Below are 21,084 nucleotides of genomic sequence, written 5' to 3'. Positions count from 1 at the left end.
TGCAGCGCTTGCCTAGCTTTTTACCTTTCCCAAAGACCCCGTGCAAACTGGTAGTGCTGGAAAGTGGTGAGCTGGAAATCCGTACAAGTACTCACTTGCCGGCAGCCGCCTGCCCCAGGACCGGCCACCGCCTGCTGTACGGACCCGGGGTGAAGCCTGGGCCATGCTGTTCTGAGACGGTGCTCTCAACCGCGCGGTGAGGCGGGCGAAGCGGAGGGTGCAGGCTGGACCCTTGCTGGCCGGCAGCTGCTCTGGCCGGCCTGCTGACCTAGCGCGCTGCTTTCGCTGGCTCAAACCCATTCCTACCAGCCGTTAAAATCAGCAGGCAGAGCAGGGGCCTGGTCCCAGCAGGTCCAGCACAAGCCCACAGTAGTTGATTATGTGGCATACACTCAAGAACCGAGCTGAGTTACCCGAGGGATCCAAAAAACGAAGCAGAAAAACGTCTTTGCACTTGTGGTTCCATTTATTGTCTATCGCGTGACTCTTCGGGTAATCGGTTGCAGCCACCGTAACCATCCGTGAAGCTTGACGGGCCAAACCTGCCAAGCCAGCGACTTGTCACAAGGGCAAGAAACACGTTCAAGACGAACTGCGAAAAGCCACGGGGAACACTGGCAAAACTAAAGAGAGGAAGAAGCGGAGGGGAATGGAGGAATTACTGAGACCAAAGTCAGGGTCCCCGCGCGGAGGGGACGCGGCCCCGCTCGCCTGGCGCCCGCCCCGTGGCGCTGTGTCGCGCTGCCACCTGGCGGCCGCCTGCCGGAACTGCGCCCCAGCGACACGGCCGAGGAGCTGCAGGCGATGCTGCTGCTGCATGGTCAAGCATCATTTATTTCACAATTTTTTACCGTGTAGTTATAAGCGGAAGTTTTTTTCTGTCTTATTCCCTTTTATTTATTTATTTATTTTTTCACAAAGCTGCAAACTGGATGCAAAGCTTTTAAAGTCCTGGTTGCAGCAACATACCCTTAACCTCAGTTAACGGATGAAACAATCCTTTACAAGACTGCCAAACACTAGAGAGAAGGAAAGAATTACCAGGGCATCCAGTCTTTTCCCAGCAAGCTTCAGTAAACTTATTCATGGTTTTTGCCTTTTAAAATGTTTTCATCTTCTATAGGCAAGACCTCAAAGCCAGTCACTGGTGCTAAACTTAAGCATTGGTGTTTGAGCGTCTATATTTTGTTGTTGTTTTTTTTTTCTGTATCCTCACATCTGGAAAAGAGTTCTTGGAAAGATGGGAACAATATTTATCTCCCATTCTGGATTCTCTTCCCATTCTCTTAGACCACAGCTGTTCTTATTTCACCGAACTGAGATTACAAAGAGAGCTGGTGCAGACATTCAGCAGTTCCCTAATTAACAGAGCGTGAGGGGGCTGAACTGGAAATTTGGCGCTTTCTGCACAAATGCCACATAGAAGAAAAAACAGCTCTGATCTTCAGTGATGGCCAGACTTGTAAAGAATACAATTTAAAAGGCACCTTCATATTGGCCAGATCCTCCAGCCATGCTGCATAAATTGATTTGCTCGTACAAATTTTAACGCATCTGTCCAGACTTATGCCTTGATTTGCTGGGCACTAACAATAAAAAACAGCCAGCAAGGACAACACACAAGCATTCCCGTCAAGCCTTCAACAGGCAGGTGTCCTGCCTATCAAAGACTTGTGCTCTTCCCTCCCCTCTAGTCTCTTGCAGCTCACTTGGCAAAAAAAAAAAAAAAAAAAAAAAAAAAAAAAAAAAATCACACTACTTAAACCAGTTTTGGACTCCCCAGTATAAACAACTACACATGAGAATAGTTGTACTTTGTGTCAGGAGCCCCAGTAGCCTGTGACTGCACAAACCCTGCAAACTTTTTATGTGCACACCACCACAGCAGACTCACACCAGCATCGGCACTTACACATTTTAGCAGGGTGCACTGAATGCGGGCTAAAGGAGCGACTTCTACCGAGGATGTTGCAGAGATAATAAGCTAGAGATGGTTATCACCGTGATATCCCAGCTGTGAATATGAAGTTCTAAAACATGCAGGGACTGACGGCCACATAACCCATACCGGCCTTGTGGCTCCCTCTCTGTGGACCCGTCCAGCACTGCCGGGCTTTCTTGCTTCTCTGCCTAATCATCCTTCTGTTTCTCTCTGTCCATGATTTTCTGCACAATTTCCAGACAGTACTGCAACTCACGGATTCCCCAGCCCTCCCAGGAGCATGTCCATCGCTAGGATAAAGTATCGCAGTGTTTGGGCTATTTTAGCTTTGGAAGCTGGTACGACACAGACACTGACTTGGCTGGTAGTTTTCCACAGGCGGCTGGGGTAGCCAACTTAGTTCTCTTTATATAACAACACAGAAACTAATTTAGTTAAAACCACGTCTAAAATCAATCTAACCAAGGCTAGTCAGATGTACCTGCTTACACTTGATATTGATATTCAGGAAAGTATAGCTGCATTTAGATTGACTCTGATATTAATTAGAAGAAATACCTTGATATACTTTAATAGGAAATCATTCTATGAAGTGAAGCTTAAAGAAAGACGATTGCTGTAGCCCAGGAGACTTGCACGAGACATTCTGAAACCACACAAAAAAGCATTCAAATATGCCAGAGAACATATTCCTCTCCCACATGTTCTCCTCATTTTCTTGCACTGTTCCCTCTTTCTGTAGTCTCGTGTGCCTCTTTCTCGCCCCTGATGGCTAATAAATGTGCCAGCTGATGCATTTAAGATGGAGAAACGCACACTATGCAGTCTGTACGACCAGACTACTCTACATTGCCAGCTGCTTTCTTGGAATTGAGTTGTTCCTAGGCTTTGTGCCAAACAATCCCTGCCCACAGTAGATCCAGCTGCTCCGAGCTGCTCAACAGTCCATCCTAATCCATTGCTGCCATTTTTCCCTCGCTGCCTCTTTCATATTCTTGCATACCTCCCCCTCCTTTGTCATTGTTCTTTTTAGATCTGCCCCAATGCTTACACCCTTTCCCCCCACTTCCTCCATTCTCCCCTTGCCACTTCCCCTTCCCCTCATGCCCACAGGAACACACCAATTTTTCTACAAATAGGTATTTGGCATCTGACCAGTATCTGCCGTCTGCTAGTTTTCTGCCTCCAGGAAAGTAACAACCCTTCTGAGACAGGAACTGGTGATAACTGGCCTTCAGAGGAACGGCAGAAGCAGCACTAACAATTTTGTCTCCTACAAATGACACAGAGATAGAAGAAGATGTATTTGTTGATGCTTTGCTAGCAGATCATCTGTCAGGTTTCCTAAAAGAACCCTGAGCTCCACAGATATAACGAAGCAGCAAAAATGACAGTCCCACTTTACATCGCTGGGAAGAGCCTTATAAATGAGAATGAAGAGTATAACCCAAGTCAGGAAAGGCATCAGGAGAGCTCATGATAACAACACTCTAAAGGCAATAAGAACCAACAGGGAAGAGCAGAAGGCACGTATTCTTACCATACTTTCCATGACCCAACCATCTTCTGCAATGAGAAGCGTTGCAGAACGCAAACATCACCATTACCTCTCAGCCCTTCTCTGGAGCTGCAATTCTGGTTCTGCTGTGGACTGTTGGTAACTTCGGGGGGTTGTGAACATCACCAAGAGCCTAACTGCGTATTTCACTGAGGTGACAAAAGATATTTTAGCCTCTGCATAACAGCTCTTAGAAGACATTTTCTCAGCTATTCTGTGCCCTCCTTGTTCCAATTAAAGGCTCAACAAGCTTTTAGCAACTATTTTTTTACAGAAAGTAAACATTCAGTCAGAAAAGATAGATATCTCTATCTCATGTTATTTAAAGGGGGAAAAAAATACCCAGGCTTTCATCCATATAGCACAAAGGAGAAAAGGTAAAAGTCAAAGATGCAACCTGTTTCTCTTCCTCTACCGTTCTAGTATTGTACCTAAAAGCAGTAACTTAAGAAACCCACAAAACCTAAAAACCACGATCAGTGATGCAAAGTCAGACAAGTAGCTGCCAGTGAAACTACTGCAGCGTACAGGAAGGTGCAACTCGGCCACATCCCGAAGGTGCCCCTCTCCCCACGAACTGCCAGCAGCGTAACCGCAGGTGCCAGCCACAGTGAACAGCCCTGTGGAACAGTCGGGTCTTCCCGAGTAAGGTGTCTTTGTTTCTGCAACTGAAAAACAAATCACATGGTGCCTGAAAATTGGGTTCATTCTCGTTCCAGCTGGTTTCTAAAGCAACAGCAGCAAAGACCCAACCTGATTCCTCCTGGCTGCTCGGCAGCCTGCACAAACCCAGGCGCAGGACAAGAGCCTGCGAGAGAACAGCAGCGCTCACGCTCGCGGCGGGATCTGAGCACAACAGATCTGAAGGCCAAAGACGACCTTAGCAGGGAGAACAGATGGAAGACAAGGGCTTGGCCTGACAACAGCGGTGACGCAGCGGTCAGTTTTCTTTGACCCAGCTCCCCAGTCAGACGCGTTAGTTTATCTCCAGCTCAGCGGGGTAGCTGCTTCACCCTCCAACACGGCAGCATCTTCAGACAGGCTGACAGAATTGCACACTGCTCTGAATCTGCCCAGTTACCCGATTTATTCAAACTAAAGCATCTGGAGTCAGGCAAGAGTAAGCAGCGACTTTTTGCCAATAGACACGAAGCACAGCAAACCTCTGGCATATCAGGCTGTACTGGTGAGCTAAACCAGCGCTGAACCAACCAGCAGCACCTGCAGCTTCCACCCGGCAGGTGACTCGTGGCTGTCCCAACAGGCGCTGGCTGTTCTGCTCACGCTCGAGCTTTCTGCTGTTTGACTGGTATTTGCACTAACCAAAAACCCCTTGCCACGCCAAGCATGAAAAGCATGCGTATACTGGCGATAACCGACAGCTAGGAATTCCATCCCTATGGAAAAAGACAAAACCACAAGGAACTTCCTTTTGCAAAGGGAATGTTATTTTTCAAAGCTGCTACTAGATAACCACGACTATCAGCTAAGAAGAATTAATGCTTTCCTCATCCTCGCAAGGCAGAAGTTCAAGCTGTTCCTTAGATGCAGGGAAGATGACACTCCAAAATGTTCTACCAAAGCCTTCAGTAGCACGGGCTCAACGGTCTTCCCCTAACGGAGATGTCAGCCTTCTAAATGGACAGATACAAACTCTCAGTCTCTAAGACTTTGATAATTGGCTTAATAAAGGCTCATTGTTTACTTGGTGGTAACAGGAAGCTAATGTTCTGCTGCTGGATCAAATACTTTACTCTTGATCCCTTGAGAAAGCCTTGAGCTGCATTAATTCAAATTCCAGGGTAGAGGCCATACAGGAAAATAAGCTAAGTAACATTTGAGATTAGTAGAAGCTGCCTGAATGCTTACTCAATATAATCTGAAGTAAGGATACGAACTGTCCTAACTAGGAACAGTCTCACCACCAGAAATCGAGGGAAAATTGTTAGCGATTATGAAATTGCCAAACTGAGTGTCTTCCTTGGCTTTGAGTTAGCATGTACCTGAATACTGGGAGACTGCTTTAACCTAAAAATTCTGTGTAAAAAAAAAAAAATAGGGAGCAATGTTTCAAGGAGAAGATTAAAGGAGACAGGTTTTTTAATATCAAGCAATAGAAAGCAGCACATACTAAAATGAACATTTTTCCTTCACTCCTTGAACGCAGAGATTTGTGAATCCTCAAATACATTACTGCTTGAAAAGCAGAAATAATCAACCAGCTTCAAAAAAGATAAAAAAAATATTACTGAGAATGGATTATGCCAGCACTTGCAAGAACTTATTTTACAAAACTCTGTTATTTTAATACATATGATCTCTTTAGAACCACATACTAAAAAATCATCAGTTCTAAAGTTTCTCCCACCTGTTAAGAATGTCACAGTATTTTAGCATAGCACATTCACAACTCATAAGTTCACCTGCTGACATTTTTAAAAGTAAAATGACAAAGACTTTTTAGAAGCATAAAGTTGTTCAAAATTCTTGCAACATAAAGAGAATGGGGCAGGCACATTTTTGGCCATCACAGGGTGTCCTCACCTGACATCTGATTCAATAAAAAACCCCACAGTATTTGTGGGTTCTGCCCATAAAGTAATTTTCAGCTTAGTTAACCAACTCTGTCTCTTACTTGCTAAGCTGGTGGAAATCTGGGTGTGTATGCTTATAACTTACTTCAGCCTAGCTTAAATTAATTTAATTTATATGTGGCTAGCTCAAGTTTTGCTTATGTACGTATCTTTAATCAGCACATTACATGTATCATCCTGTTTAAATTACCAGCATGGATCAGGAATTAAGTACATTTTAAACTTACCTTCATGTTTTCTCCAATGTAATCACAAAAAGCAGCTTTCATTACACTGCTCCCACCTGGGACAGTATCTTTATTTCAGAAACAGTGTAATATCTAGAAGCAGAACCAGCTTGTTTGTTGGCTTTTTTTTTTTTTTTTAATATATATATATATAGTTACTGGATCTAAGGCATTTTACAACCACTTCACTTGATAATTATCCCATCTGATGGCTTGGCTACGAGCCATGTCCAAGTCACAGGGCTGGATAAGGTAAGGCTGGCTGACGCAGATGCAGTGTACGAGACCAGGTCCCAGATTACCTCGGACACACCAAGTTCAGTATACAAGGGAAAAAAACGTTCACTCTGCAGCTGTGATAGCTCCTTCTTGTGGAAATTTGCCTTTGCACTGAGAAGCAGCAACACCCCCTCCTTTACTGGGAAAGGACAGCGACTCTCTTGGAAGAAAAGAAAGGAAGAGGATGAAGTCAGCTTTTGAGTAGTTTGTACACGAGTGTTTTTCCCACCAACCGCTAATGAATGTTTGCTTGCAGCTTTCGTACATAAACATTCAATATAAGACTCAAAATCACATACTCAAAATAATATTAATCACATACTTAAAATAATCATATTAACTAGATGCTTTGCTTGGTTTTGAGCTCACAGAGATGATCTTTATAGTTTTTCATTGTTTTTGCTAAGCCCTTGGGTGGAAAAATAGCCTCTCCTGGTCCTGTAGGTCAATCTAGCTCATCAACCCTTAAAAAACACAAGAATGTAAATATATTTTTGAAACTGTAACTTCAGTAAATAATTGTGTAGCTGAGTTTTAGCATGTTATCCAGTGGGATCTCCAGAAGGCACCTATGTCTTAATTTTCTTCGCCTTCATCCTGCAAGACTAGGGACATGGGGTCTTTCGGGTCCGCTTCTCCATCCTTAGGCACCCAAGCACTTCTGAAAATCTGCCCTGTTCCTCCTCCGAGAAGTTCGTTAGTAGCTTGTTTTCAAGTCTTACTTGCAAGAAACAAACGGTTGCTACTGAAATACCGAATCCAAGGCAAGCAGGAGTGTTACATTAGCTGGCAGATTCCTTTCCAGGAGACTAAATACAGGAACATCTGCAGCCTGGAATGTAGCTGGTGACCCACCCTCCCAACTCGGCACAGGCTACGTTCCCTCCAGGCACTGGATTCTTTGCTACACAGAAAAGTCTCAAAGACATGGATGTTTTAATTAATAGTTATTCACTAGACAAGCTTTTAAGGTAAATATTCTCCTTCTCTTCTTATTTTCTTACTAAAGCATTTTTGAATCACACTGTTTCGCTATTTCAACAGATCTCTTCCTGTTCTGTCACTTGCATGTGTATTTATAAAATATTTCTCCTTTAGACCACCCTCCCAATAAAGTTCCCACTATAGCAAATGAGAAACTATACAATCAGGGCAAGTGTCCTAGCAAATACGGTCTGCTCGTTTACTGCACCCAATTCAACAAGTATTTTCAATGCCTATGTAAAAACTGTCACATTGCTGTCCAGTTACGCTACAAATGATGCTGATTAGCTGGTGTAATGCACCGGACTGCTACCAGGTATATAAACAATATTTTAGGAGCCCTACCTGGGGACATAAGAGGTTTTAAACTATGGTATAAACCTGTATTTAATATTTCTATGGGCCAAGATAAATTCATCGATCTAGGAAAATCCTTGTACTGCTGGGGCAAGCCTTAGCCTCGCCCTCAGACTTTAAGCATATTCTCAGGTTGTTCGGGGTTTTTTGAGGGTTTGTTAATTCTACTGGATAAACATCATCTTAACATGTTTCTGAGAGTATATGAGAAACTGAGGTGTAGTTTTAGGAAGACCTGTCACCACTACCACCAAAAGCATTAGTCCTACCCTCCCGTTTCCTGCGCTAGTACAGCTGTTTGCATGCCTGTCCGGTGAGACACACTGAACCAGTCTGATCAAGGCTCCAGGGACATCTCATGGAACAGCAGAGGGGGTGGCGCTCCCCAAACAGGAGCACAAATAATCCATTTTCTAGTACTGCAGCAAATGTAGTTTTAAGTTTTCACTTTCTCTCAGATAAAAGTTAACATCTATTCAGCCCCAATCCAAAAAGAGCTCAGGAAGACTAACTAAAACGGTGCCTTTCTTAAAATACAAAAACAACAAGCAGAAAACATGATTCCTTTTCTCTTTTATTGATACTGCCAATGTGACTACCTTTACGCAGGCAGATTGTTTCCTACATTAAACACTTTTTTTAATTAATTTGGAAGTAACATTTTGTCCTCTATAGTTCCTAAGGTTATCCAATTAACACACAGTTATGCTTTTAAGAAGTTTCCACATTTTCTCTTTAATTCCCCCCCCCCCCCCCCCCGCCCCCACCCCAGATCTGTGTAAAGGTTACTTGGCAAGAATACATGCATATGACGTTAAATGGAGACCAATCCACCACTAAAAGGTAATGCACATTAAACATAATAATACAGTACTTTGACATCATTTCAAATAAATACCCACATACAAATGTAGTAATTTTAAATGCAACAATATTTCTTATGAATCAATACTGTAATAGGAGATGGAAATATAAGTCCCCCACATCTAGGAATAATAACGCTTTTTCCAGCAAACAGAAATCTTTTCTCCGCTGTCAATATTATTTTAATTTGTACTTTTTTTGAGGAGTGAGAAGGCTCCCTCACATCAAGTACCAATTTAATCATTCGTGTGAGCCTCAACAAACAGTAGAGACAGGTACAGTTTGTTGATGCACTTCTGTTTCTGTTTCCTGAAATTTCCGTGATTAGATACAACATGCAAGAGAATATATCCATGTGTTGTTGTTCACATTTGCAATCAATACTATGGTTAACTGCATCCACCACCATACAAAGCTAACATAACATCAATATTCCTGATACATTCTCTGTACTGTTACCACAAATGTGTTAATACATCTTGCTCATTTGTTCAACATGAGTCCATTTAGTTCCCAAAGCGTATTCGGGTTTGTTTACGGTTTTTTTTGTGGTGTTTTGTTTGTTCGTTTGTTGTTTCTTTTTTTCCTCTATACCCCTGAATTTGCAAGGATTTCCATGATGAAATATCATTGACTAACAGAATTTTTTACAATTCCTTGAATATATAATCTCTATAGTAAGACTACCCATTAAAAATGTGCGAAAGGGGAGTTCACTTTGCACTTATTGCTCCATATCTTTAATAAATTCCAAACCAGCCGTTCCATTTCTTCTAAGTTACAGGACTTAGACTAAACTATTCTAAGAGTCTCCCTTAAAATGATTAAAGGCACTACTGGCAATAATTAATGACAGAAAGGCGCTGATATATAACACCCTATCATTGACAACTTTAGAATTTTTCTTTCTAAATGTACCATAATTTGGCACAATAAAATGAAAAAGTAACAAAACAATTCCAATTTGGAATTTAACTGGTATAGTTGTATAAAATTCTGTTAATCAATAATACTTCAACTTCCCAAAACCCAGGAATTCTGGAATTTATAGGTAATACTACTTCTTTAATATTTTTCAAGTGCCTATTACTGTTTTAACCAGAGCAAAGTCAAGTTTTCTTCTTGTTACATTGAACTATTCCTAAGAATAATAATACAATATGAAAAAAACCCCAGAATTTGAATACCCTGGATTTCTTAATGAACATGGCAGTTAAAAGAACCAAAAATCAGTAATTTAAACATATAAAGCTTAACATTTTATAATAATAAAAAAGCTGCTGAAGCACAGCACACAGTTTAGCAGAGCTCCTGGTTTTTCTTGAAACTCTTTTCTAATCACAATCTAAAGCCTCCCAAAAAATCTCTGCCACATGCTGATGTAGAATTCAAAAATCACAACCCCAAACTGGAGAGAGACTATAAGCGCAAACCACTGCATTTACATGAACTCTTCTACATAAGGAATTAAAGAAGCTAAAGAAAAATATCAAAAGTGCACAGGTTTAACAATCGGATAAAAAAAATTAGCATCTGCAATGAAATAAGAAATTCCCCCCCCCATCCAAATAAGAAATTCCCCCCATCCAAACATTTCTAGTAGATCATAAACTAATATGGTGATCATTACATTTGAAGTAGGTTTCTTCAGCACTTGTAAGTTTTCTTACTGCAGCAGCACTTACAGGTAAAGCTCGTTTGTTTTATAGCTTCAGACATAAAAGGGAAGTTTCAGGTAGTATATAGGAAAAGATGTTTTCAAAAGTTAGGATCGGGTCAGTGGTTTCCATTCTTTGTGCAATGGGCTACCACTTTGAACTATAATGACAGAGGCTAAGAAATGCTGTTGCACTGTTGGAAAGGCCTTCTCCAGGGACTACTCTACAGCTGAAAAATGGAAAAATAAAATAGCATTAGAAAAGAAAAAAAAAAAAAGTGTTTACTTCTCAATTAAAGAACTGAAAACTTAAACCAGTGTGCTGCAAAAGCAGGTTAGTTGGTTGAGGGTGTCTGTTAGCTTACTGGGGTAGAAGCAGCCGTTTTAGCTCGCAGATGCTTCCCAAGCCAACGGAACAATGCTTATGGGTTCAGCCTGGAAGCATAGCTTTGCAGAAAGAAGGTTTCTTACAAGTACTGAATAAAGCTTTGCTGTTTAATCACAAGTTAACAGCAATGAATGTGCAAGAAACATTTTCAGTGAAGCTTTAGGTTCTCCAGAAACATGCAGGTCAGTATATCATGCAGGCCAATGCAAAGAATATCATTCAGAAGAGCCTGCTTGCAGAGGTAGGTGATGGCTTAAGGAATTTTCCATGCTTTATCCCAACCCATTGAAAGTGATACGAAAGACTTACAGCAAACGTACGTTTCAAGAAATTATTAATCAAAAATTACAAGACTCAGTCTTAAATATTATCTAAAAATACAAACAGCAGGATCAACTCACCTTACCACCATTCCTCATTTCTTTTTATAACAGGTGCTACAAGAACTTAAACCGTAACCTTGACAAGCTCCAATAGCAGTCAGGTTGGCTTTTTTGTTTTTTTAAAGATTCACAGAAATGAATGAAGATGGAAACTACTACTAAGACTATCAGGTCAATAGCAAAATTGTTCATACTTGGAGCTGAAAGTGTGAGCCAAGACTGATAGTAATAGTCACTGTCCAATAACATTGAATTCTTTACAGAAAGTTCCAGTTAATTTGAAAAAAAAACCCTAACAATGCATTCAATTATCAGTTTCTCCAGTTTACCATTTTGCCATTAGTATTTTGCAAAAATACTGCCATTAGAGACACGGAAGCAGTGAAAACTGCATTAAAGCTCCCTACCATAGTGGAAGCAAAATTGTAACTGTTTCTATTGGAGCAGAGAAAGTTAGCACTCAAATGCCTGCTTTTACAAAGTATTTTAAAATTATACTCTAATGCAGGAATGAGAAGAATAAAGGCCTTTTGGAAGATTGTGCAGCAAAGAAGAGAAAAGCAGGATTGAAAACTGTTAAAAGATGACTTGCTTCTAAAATATCAAACCTGCTATTTAGCAATATTAAAGCTCAAATTCAGGAGAATTCAGTGTTTTCTAAAAAAAGTAATAACAGATGCACAGGGCCTAGTTTCTAAAGCCAGAATTACTATTTGCTTAAACTTCTCAAGCAGTGATGTTTGAGCAACTTATTAGACTTAAATCGCTGGGGTTTTTTTTTTCCTCCTCTTAGCAGTGGTAAATGCAATTCTGGCACTGGACTGTGGCGTCCTGATGTTTCCCAGCTTTGTAGCAAGGTTTCTGCATTCCATTTGTCCGAAGTCTCACTGTACGAATTTAGAAGTTTTCTCCCACCCCGCCACTAATATCTGGGAAGCCAAAATCCCATGCGGTTTCCCCTCACTGGGAAAAATAAGCTGTGCTCCTTATTACCTTATATTAGTACTGTGATATCTCCTGACTACTTATAGGCAGAGCGGCAATGCACAGGAAGCAAGCTGCTGATCATCTATAAGAAATGGTAGTGAGATGAGGCAGTACCACATCAGGAATATTAGAATGGCTTTATAAAACATCACTATCAAGCAGACAACCGTGCAGTCTCGCATTGCTTTTAGTAATACTATAGGCATACAAAATTATTTGAAAGAGTACAAAATGAACAGGGCTTTACATTAAAATAAAAGTTTGAGGCTAGGCACTTTAAAACTCCGGTTTCAAGAAAAAAAGCGTGCCTTGTTGTGCTCCACAAATTTTCCACAATTTTAGAAGCAATTATTTTCAATCTTTTTCTCTTAAGTAGGCACCAATTATGAAGTACACTTTCATATTATCAAACATTAATGTAATTAAGTGGCTAAAAAGGCCCCTTAAAAGTTCGATAGCAGACAAAGGTTTACTTGTTTTTAAAGATTAACGTGTATACTAAACTACTTCATAAATAATTATTAGCAGGACGATCTGGTTCGATTCCCTGTGCCTATAATGTAGAGCCCTGTAAAACGTGTGCTTGCATACGGAATGCAGTATCTTCTGTGTATTTAAAAAAAATGATCAGAGCTCTGAAATACTATCCTATTTAGGTTAATACTGAAAGCTGAGGAAAAAATGTTTTGTGACTGACAATACTAGACCATAGTCACATTAACTCTACACATACATGTTGTGTGGCTACAGTAATATATAAAACAGATTCTTTCCAGAGTGTTATGCTTGCAAGGAGCAACATGAGACCACAAAGACCCCTTCAGGACATGACACTTTTCCACAGCATAACTTCTTAAAATGGAACTGTCTACCAGGTAGGATCCCAATTTTTAAAATTTTAAGTTTTAGAACAGATGGGTAAATATTGCATATTTTTTATACGAATGTGCAAGTTTCTTCTGATTAACCCTCTGAAAAGAGGGAAGCAAACTGTAAATTATGTAGCCTACCAAGGTTTTTTTTCTAGCTTTTATAGCCTATAAAAGCTTTAGGCCTTTGGTCGGTGGTGATTTGACAACAAGTTCTTAATATCTGCCACAATGAGCAAACTAAGTTTGGTTCCAGTTTCAAAATGCTCTGCATTTTCAAGACATATCTTTAATTTTAACATTTGCTTTTCACCACTTCTTAAGCCACAATAACAAGGAAGGTTTTCTGTTTGTTTCTGCCTGTGAAAGCATTTATTGAAGTATGCCGCAACCCTGGAGAAAGGATCACATTTGTGCTATACAACCTACAATTAGCAGCACCAGATATACTACATCAGGTGTACTCTTTAAACACTTACCATAAACAGCAAAACCCATACATGTTAATTGTGGAAAAAGCCAATTCCTTTCCACTATTAACTTGTTAATAGCATCCCCATACTTACGAATTAGTTACAGTTAAGACCACCATAATACAATTTGTATTACCTGGTTCAACAACATACTAATACAAGTCAACTCACTGCGACATTAGACAGTGGGGATTTATGCTGACAGTTACAGCATAAAGTAAGATGCATAACATGATTTTTCTACACACCTGTCCTAGTCACAATAGATTTTATATTTCTCACTACAAAAGACCTGGTTGTTAAGGACAGATCCTTCGGACCTGTCTCCACAAGATCGAATATGACTTACACTAGGGTTACTGCTCTTGGCTTTGGAAGCAGATTTTGTGCGCACCCTTTTGGACTGCTCGTGGTCTAGCTCCAAATGTTCCAGGCGCTGGGTCAATGCCAGTTTCTGCTGGATAGCCATCCGAAGCAAGGAGTTCAGGGTCTTCTTCTCATCCTCAGCCGCTGCAAGCTGCCGCTGCATTTCATCCAGCTGTGTGACATATTCGTCACATCTGCAATGAAATATATCAATCTTTAGCAATCCTGTTTCCATCTACAGAACATGAATCCTTTGTGTCCAGCTCATACTAGCAGAACAATAATTTTGCAGTTGCTTGCTTATACACTCTTTTAACTAGGAGCTTCAATCAAACCTGTAGAAAACCACAATTGTTCTTCACTGGGGTTCTTAGAATCCCACAGTCAGCACTTACATTCATGCCTTTCAAGGTATAGTATAATGAACAGCATCCTCGGATAATGAAAGTATGAAGTCTGATACAAAAATCCTCATGTGTAAAGATCAGTAAGATGTCCTTCCATAGTGAGTAGACAAAATGCAGTGAAATTACTTTTGTCTCTACTTACAGAGACCACAATGGTTCTAACTTTTAGGCTGGAAAGGGAGTCTGAGGGGAACAGCAGGAGCGCACTAAAATGACCGTTACTAAAATGACTATCAATGCCATTTGAGGAGTACCTGAACTTCATAGTTTGTTACTTTACACATGGAGTCCAAATAAATTTCCAGCGGTGACTGAACAGCATTGTTGAAAACAAGCATCTTTCCCAATTCTACTTTAACCTACTCCAATTCCTGATGTAAACATTCTATAAATAGTGGTTTATTACTATTTTCTCTATAGCAAGTGGCCTTTATGTAATCATTTTCACCATCAAAATGAATCTATAAACAATTAAACAAAGGAACTGAGTGTTACTGGGAACTCTGTGGGAGAAGCTATATGAATACCTGCAAACTGTTTCATCTACAGTCATTTTCACTGAGCTTGAAAGCTACTTAACTTGCACAGCACATCATGAACAATTTGTAAAATTAATGTCTCTACATGTAGATGCATATTTACTGCACATAGAAGACCAATTATGTGTATGGGTAGAACAATAAATATTCATAGCTACCAGCTGGAATTTACAATGGCCATATCTGTAAAATAGAGCTTTTTCATAAAAGCAAAATATCAGCAGAGAAGTTCCTTTTAACATCAAAATGGAAAAGCCCCTGACTTTAAGGGACATTTATCATCATTAAGTAATATAAAGCAGACCAGGGAAAAAACTGCATTCACATGCAGATTTGTCAGCTGTGCTTATATCAGGTCCCAAATTCTGCCCTCCCTGTCTTCAAATAGCAGGATTCGGCTTATATTCCTAATTCTATTTGCTTGGAAAGAGAAAAAAAGGGAAAGAAAAAGTCAGAATTTTGAATACGTATGGAGATTAAACAATAACACAGAAATATTAATATAAAACCGGCACAAACTACAACTGCAAGGTGGCTTAGCATAGCAGAAGGTTTTGAGTTTAGGGCCACTGAGTGGGAACCGATCCTCTCAAATCTCTGCGGACCCTGCTCTCAAGTTCATCACAGTCTCTCTCGTACTGTGGAGCACAACGGCAAAGTCGCGTGTGAGGGGTTTCTCCCAAGCCAGGAAGCCTAGCGCCTGCCCTCCTTCCAGCTGGGGGGACCTTCCACAGCAAAGCCAACCCATCCACCGCAGCGAGGCGGAGGCAGGCCGAGGGCCCGACGGCATTCAGTTCACTAGCAGCGCTGGGGCCACACGGACTGGAATGGCCCTAGGAAGTCTGAAAAGGCAAAGATAAACCTTGTGGGCATAACGGTCCTCCCCTCTCATGGAAGGGGACAGCAGCTCCCAGGCGTGGGCACGGCTCCCAAAACAAACAGCTCACAGCTTCGCTGCCAACCCCGTGCCCTGCTGCTCTAGATTATCAGAGACTGATTTTCTTCACTTGGGGGTGGGAGCAAAGCACAAACTAAAGATTACTGGGAGGCCTGAGGGCTGTGGGGTTCCCCTCCAGTTTTCAAAAACACTCGTGACATCTGAGGTGAAAAAGTGCAAGTTTGCTTATATCACAAATTACCTTTCTGCTTTCTTTTCTACCTGCGGCTCAAACTTGATTTCTTCAAAGCTCCACTACTGCAAACCAGGAGAATGTCCAGAAAGTGTTACCAATTCCTTGAGGAGCGTAATGCGATTGCTTTAGCAAAATATGATCTGGCACTGAAGTGACCTGTCCTTAATTACCCTTGTCTTATTCCCAGCATTACACTCCCAAGAGGTCTGGGCAAGGTGAAATTATGGGGAGGTTTTCCCCCTCCCTTTCCCAGCTCCTTTCTTGTGACTCAAAACATATAAATATATTTCTATTTTTTTTAATTACAGAACAGAAAGTCCTGAAATTTTCAGTTCAGTGAAGCAGTGTCAAGACTGCTGCAGTCTATTCATTTGACTTCCACCAGAGAGATGCTAATCAAAGCCAGACACAGCAAGGCAGATTTCTCCCCCCACCCCACTTAGAAAAGGGGATGATGAAAAGAGAACAAAACCATCGCAGTAAAGCAGAGTAGGGACTTCCCACACAGTCTTGCTGATGTCCCTTAATCTTCTTCTCTAAATATTTCTGGTATTACTCAAATGCCTCTTGATCAAACACAGTCTGTTGTGCCAAACCTGATAGCTGACTGGTAACAGACAAATGCTTGTCAGAGTCTAAAAGGCTGTAAAGTTGTTCACGCATGAGCCAAGCTATAATTAAAGCCATGATTTTGACTCTAAAAGGTTCCTTGGCAAGTTATTATCTCATCAAGCCTTCCGTTAGCACAAAGGTTTAAAACATCAAATGACTACTTAGAAATTACAAGGCATTCACTATTTCAAATTTCCAACAAAAAGGAAGTGTTACCAGTAGTACACATGCAGCTGCAGTTTTTACTGTACCTGAATAACTGTTCTCTCCTACGTAGGAGAGGCCTGGGGAGAGGCAGGAGTGTTTACTACTACGACTACACACAGCCATGCATCCTAAACCTGCTTTCCTGATCTTTAAGTCAAATGAAATGATGCAGCCTCAAAACCGAACCTTCCCCTAGTGCCAGCATGGCTCCAGGGCCAGAGGAACACTACGCTATGCAAAGTACCGCAATTGTTCACCTCAACAGAACAAGCGAGGATTAAAATGTTCTTAGAAGTTGATGCAGATGTTGCACGCGCAGGTGGACTGGGATCTGCCCTACTTACCTTCTTCCTTCCTGCTGTTCGATGACTCCCAATTTAATTTTCTCAAGGAAAAAAAAAAAAATTGCCTCCCTAAGCATATAAGATGACACACCCTCTAGCTCTACTTCAGCTAGTAGCAGTAGCTATGGCAGCACATTTTGGTGGTATGTGTATCTATATTTTGCTGCTTTGCAGATACAAAAGATCTTTCCCTTTTAGAATTTTTTAAAATGTCATTTGCCACCTGCTGAGCTACTTCCCAGCTGTATATTCAATACAAAACCCATTAGAAGTCATAACAGAAAATGTATTTGTTTTAAAAACACCTTTGAAAGAAAAATAATTGAGCTTTCATACTTTAAAGAAGAACATGAAATTAGCATAAGCCTGTTGTACATTTACACATTCACAGTTTTAAGTGGACAGAAGGCTTTGATGTTGCTGATTTTTTTATGACTAGTAATTCACAACAACAAAAAAAGGAGCTTAAGGAAACATCAACTAGACTTTTAAAAACACCAGCTAAAACAAACATCTACATAGAGGAAATAAATACCCTGAACGTTAAATACAACGATGAGAATTAAAACCCAAACCCTCTAAAACATTCTCTGAAGCCAAGCTATTGAAAAATCTAGCAACGGGTTGTCTCACTTTCAAAAGCTGCATACCACTACAAATGTCAGCTGTGCCTTATTTCTACATACCATTTTATTTAAGCTTTAGCATATACTATATTAAATAACATTTAGAGCCAAATTCACTACTGAATCAAGATCTGTTCCAGAAAAAAAATGCAATGTAACCAAATGCACCTGGGTATAATTATACTTTTTCCCCTCCTCTGCCATCAGTATGAGGACCACATGACAACCTCCAAGAAAGCAAGACAGATGTGATCGAAGGAGGCCTTTTGAAAGGAGCAACAACTATTTTAACTTCTACCCGGAGAGATTAAATTGTCAACCTACATAAGAAAGGAAAATATGGAGTATTAAAATCACGATTTTTCAGCTTTCTTAAACACTGGAAACATCAGAGCAGCAGTTAAAATGACATGTAAATGGGCACTGACTGCGCCTGGCTATAAGGGATAATAGCCACCTGCTATTTCAGACTGAATATCTTAGAAATTGGTATTAAAGACTGAATTTTACCACCTTCCCTCCATCTCCTCCAACCCCTGGTGAAAACCCGCTCATCTGCAGAGAAAGCGACAACTTTGTATTACCAAAGGAGGAACACGGGGAAGAAGATTACGGCACAAATAAAGCTGAATCTCCTGTCACAGGGTGGCCTTCCTCTGTGTTCTGTGGCAAATGCTGCAAAGCCCCACGATGTACCACAGGGCTGTGCTCCTCAGCATGAGTCTATACATAATTTGGATTTTTAAGTGGAAGAAATGGAAGATTGTTACTAAGGACTGACAGCAGAAAACAGGCATGCCTTCAGAAACTGGATCGTAACTGTGGTCTTACCCAACCTGAGATGGCCTCCTCTGAAGGAACTCACACTGGATGGAATTTTGCATAGCCATATACCCAAATGCATTTGTTTTTAAAAAGCTGTTGAAACAGAAGTATTAAAAAGCTTAACCCCACAGAAGCACGCTCCAGGCAGACGAGCCTGCCATGTGCAGTAGCCCAAATGCGGCTGCACCACAACTCAGAAAGACGTGGCTGCAGGACCAAGGCCCTCTGCTACCTCAGCAGCCTTCAGACGTTTTTAGGAAGTATACTTCCTAAAAGCAATACTTTTAGGAAGTATACTAAGCCCATCTCTTGCTTTGGTTTGCACAATATAAACCATGCAGATCCACACTCCGGGGATTCTTGCAGAACACATCACTGAAGAACAAAATAAAGCACAAATCCTGAAGAATGCAGAAGAAAGAACACCCCAGATTTAGGCAGTTTATGATTACAGATAAGCCAATTCAGGGGAGTATCTATGGAAACCTTAGTGAAGTGCTAATTTGAAATTACTTCCTCAATATCGTGCACTGAAAACTCATCTGAGTTGTGTATCTGAAAGGACTAAACGCTGTGGCCTTTACTTGTACAAATAAATCATTGTGATTTTCACTAAGAACAAAGAACAGTTTATAACCAGCTATAGTTTTCCAGAATGCTCATAATCAGCCATGTGTAATCAATATCCATTAGTAAAAGCTATTAAAGAAAATAATCAGACCACAAATCTCTCTCGTAGTTGGAAACATATGGGAAGAACAATCTCCTGCACTGAGAAGGAACAATCAGACCGACACCGCTAGGCACTACAGCTCTTCTAAATTTCCACCAATAAAAACTCTGAAGGAGAGATCATAAACTTTTATGATAAATTCCCTTCCCTTAGAATTCAAAATTAAACTCCTTTCTTACTTAAAGGTTGAAATTAACAATCCTATGCCACTAGATTAGACGCAAGTTTAAAGCTGTCGCACAGGCAGGACATTTTTCGCAGTTCTTCACGGAAGGTGTAGCAAGGGGTGGACGATCTAACACTGAACTCTCCATCCCTCTCCACCCTATACCACTGAAGCTGTGTGTACATGCTTTATTTTTTACCGACTATGAGCCCTGACAGTACCTATTAACTGCCAAACAAAACCAAGACTCGCCTATATAAAACACTACGGATATAAACAACTGTTGCTGCGGTAATCGCCCACGTAAGGTATTTTGAGGTAACTCACTTGACATTTTGATTATGAGCACACAAGTTAGACAGGAAGACTTGGCATTGCCTCTCCTTTGAATATTTCTGCTGCACCCACTACCCTATCACAGAACACCCCTGTGTTGTGCTCCCCTTCGCAGCAGGCATCCAAAGCAAGCACCCTGGCTCACAGAATTCGTGGTGTGGGCACAGCCACCCCGAAAAGTACCTGGGAGGAGGGCGAAGTCACTGCTGCAACCCAGGTCCTGGGTCTATCTACAGGGGGCACCTTCACCAAGGTTGAGTCTCAATGTATCCAGCATTACTTGTAGCAGGTATTTTAATTGCCAGGCATTTAGAGCCTAGAGCAGGCACAACAGTGTTAGAAACGTGACTACGTGCAAGACATCGCACATGGGGTTTTGTAGCATGTCTGTAGGGTAGCCAAACGCCTTCGTCCTGCCTGGAAGTCTCCTTGCTTTCACGTGGGTGCTGGTGGCCCAGACATTTTTTGCTCCAGACACCATTCACCGTCTCTAGATCTCGCACCAGGAACAGGAGCCAAATACTGTTACTCCCATCTGGGAATCCCATTCTGGAAATTTTCAAGGTCACATTTTCTGTCTGGCTCCTCTGAGCGTTTATCCTACAAGATATTTTTAGAGAAGTTGAATACTTCTACTGTGTGGAGGCCAGTATGAAGACCCTTTAGCTACAATTCTCAGTCCTGTGAGGACTGCAGCATTCTCTGCATGAACTTGAACTCCTTTATATTCTGCAGGCCTCTGATGTCTGTGAACACAAGAATATTCTCCCAAATGCTTTGGATACTTGGAAAACTGACAGAGCTTGTACCATTCTGAACTGAGATGTATTCATTTCAAACACTCTTTCTCGATTAATGAACAACAGCTAGCTGCTAGTTTCTTATCTGTAATCATGGCTTGGTTTCTTTATCACAAGCACTATCTTGTAATTTTAATCTCATGTTACACGCGGTCAGTCTTTCCAGTATGTTCTAACACTTGCCACTTGTCCCCTTCCTGACTTGTTCCAGAGTTTGTGCCTCCCTTTATTTGCAGTTTATGAAACGCTGGGACATGGGGATAGCCATTAATTACAACTAGGCACATTCGTTCTCTGATTTTCAAAGCCGCCTGCTTCTACTAGATTTCTGAATTACTGTTCTACCTTTATTTTAGAGGGATGAGAAATGCCTGTTCTCTTACTATCCTTGCTTGTTCTCAGGTTCTGGAAAAGAAATGGAAAATACA

At 41.1% G+C, this 21,084-nt stretch overlaps 1 protein-coding gene across 6 annotated transcripts in view; it reads right to left on the bottom strand.

Annotated features, from left to right (window-relative positions):
- Positions 1–6,453: 6,453 nt before the first annotated feature.
- BICD2 (BICD cargo adaptor 2) overlaps positions 6,454–21,084 on the bottom strand; it is a 98,312-nt gene continuing 83,681 nt past the window's right edge. Inside the window, exons 7-9 of one of the 6 annotated variants that reach the window (XM_040591442.1) lie at positions 13,912–14,122; positions 12,227–12,302; positions 8,503–10,692 (exon numbers count right to left, since the gene is read on the bottom strand). In XM_040591442.1, the coding sequence (XP_040447376.1) occupies positions 12,255–12,302; positions 13,912–14,122 (259 nt within the window). In that variant the 3' untranslated portion in view covers positions 8,503–10,692; positions 12,227–12,254. Of the gene's footprint in view, positions 6,761–8,502; positions 14,123–21,084 lie in introns of those variants that run through there. The other 5 variants (XM_040591443.1, XM_040591441.1, XM_040591444.1 and 2 more) reach the window with 5 other exon arrangements.

Source organism: Falco naumanni, chromosome 4 (assembly GCF_017639655.2).
Source record: "Falco naumanni isolate bFalNau1 chromosome 4, bFalNau1.pat, whole genome shotgun sequence".
NCBI classification, from domain to species: domain Eukaryota; kingdom Metazoa; phylum Chordata; class Aves; order Falconiformes; family Falconidae; genus Falco; species Falco naumanni.
Note: the sequence above shows the minus strand (reverse complement) of the source record. Positions and strands in the feature narration are given on the sequence as shown.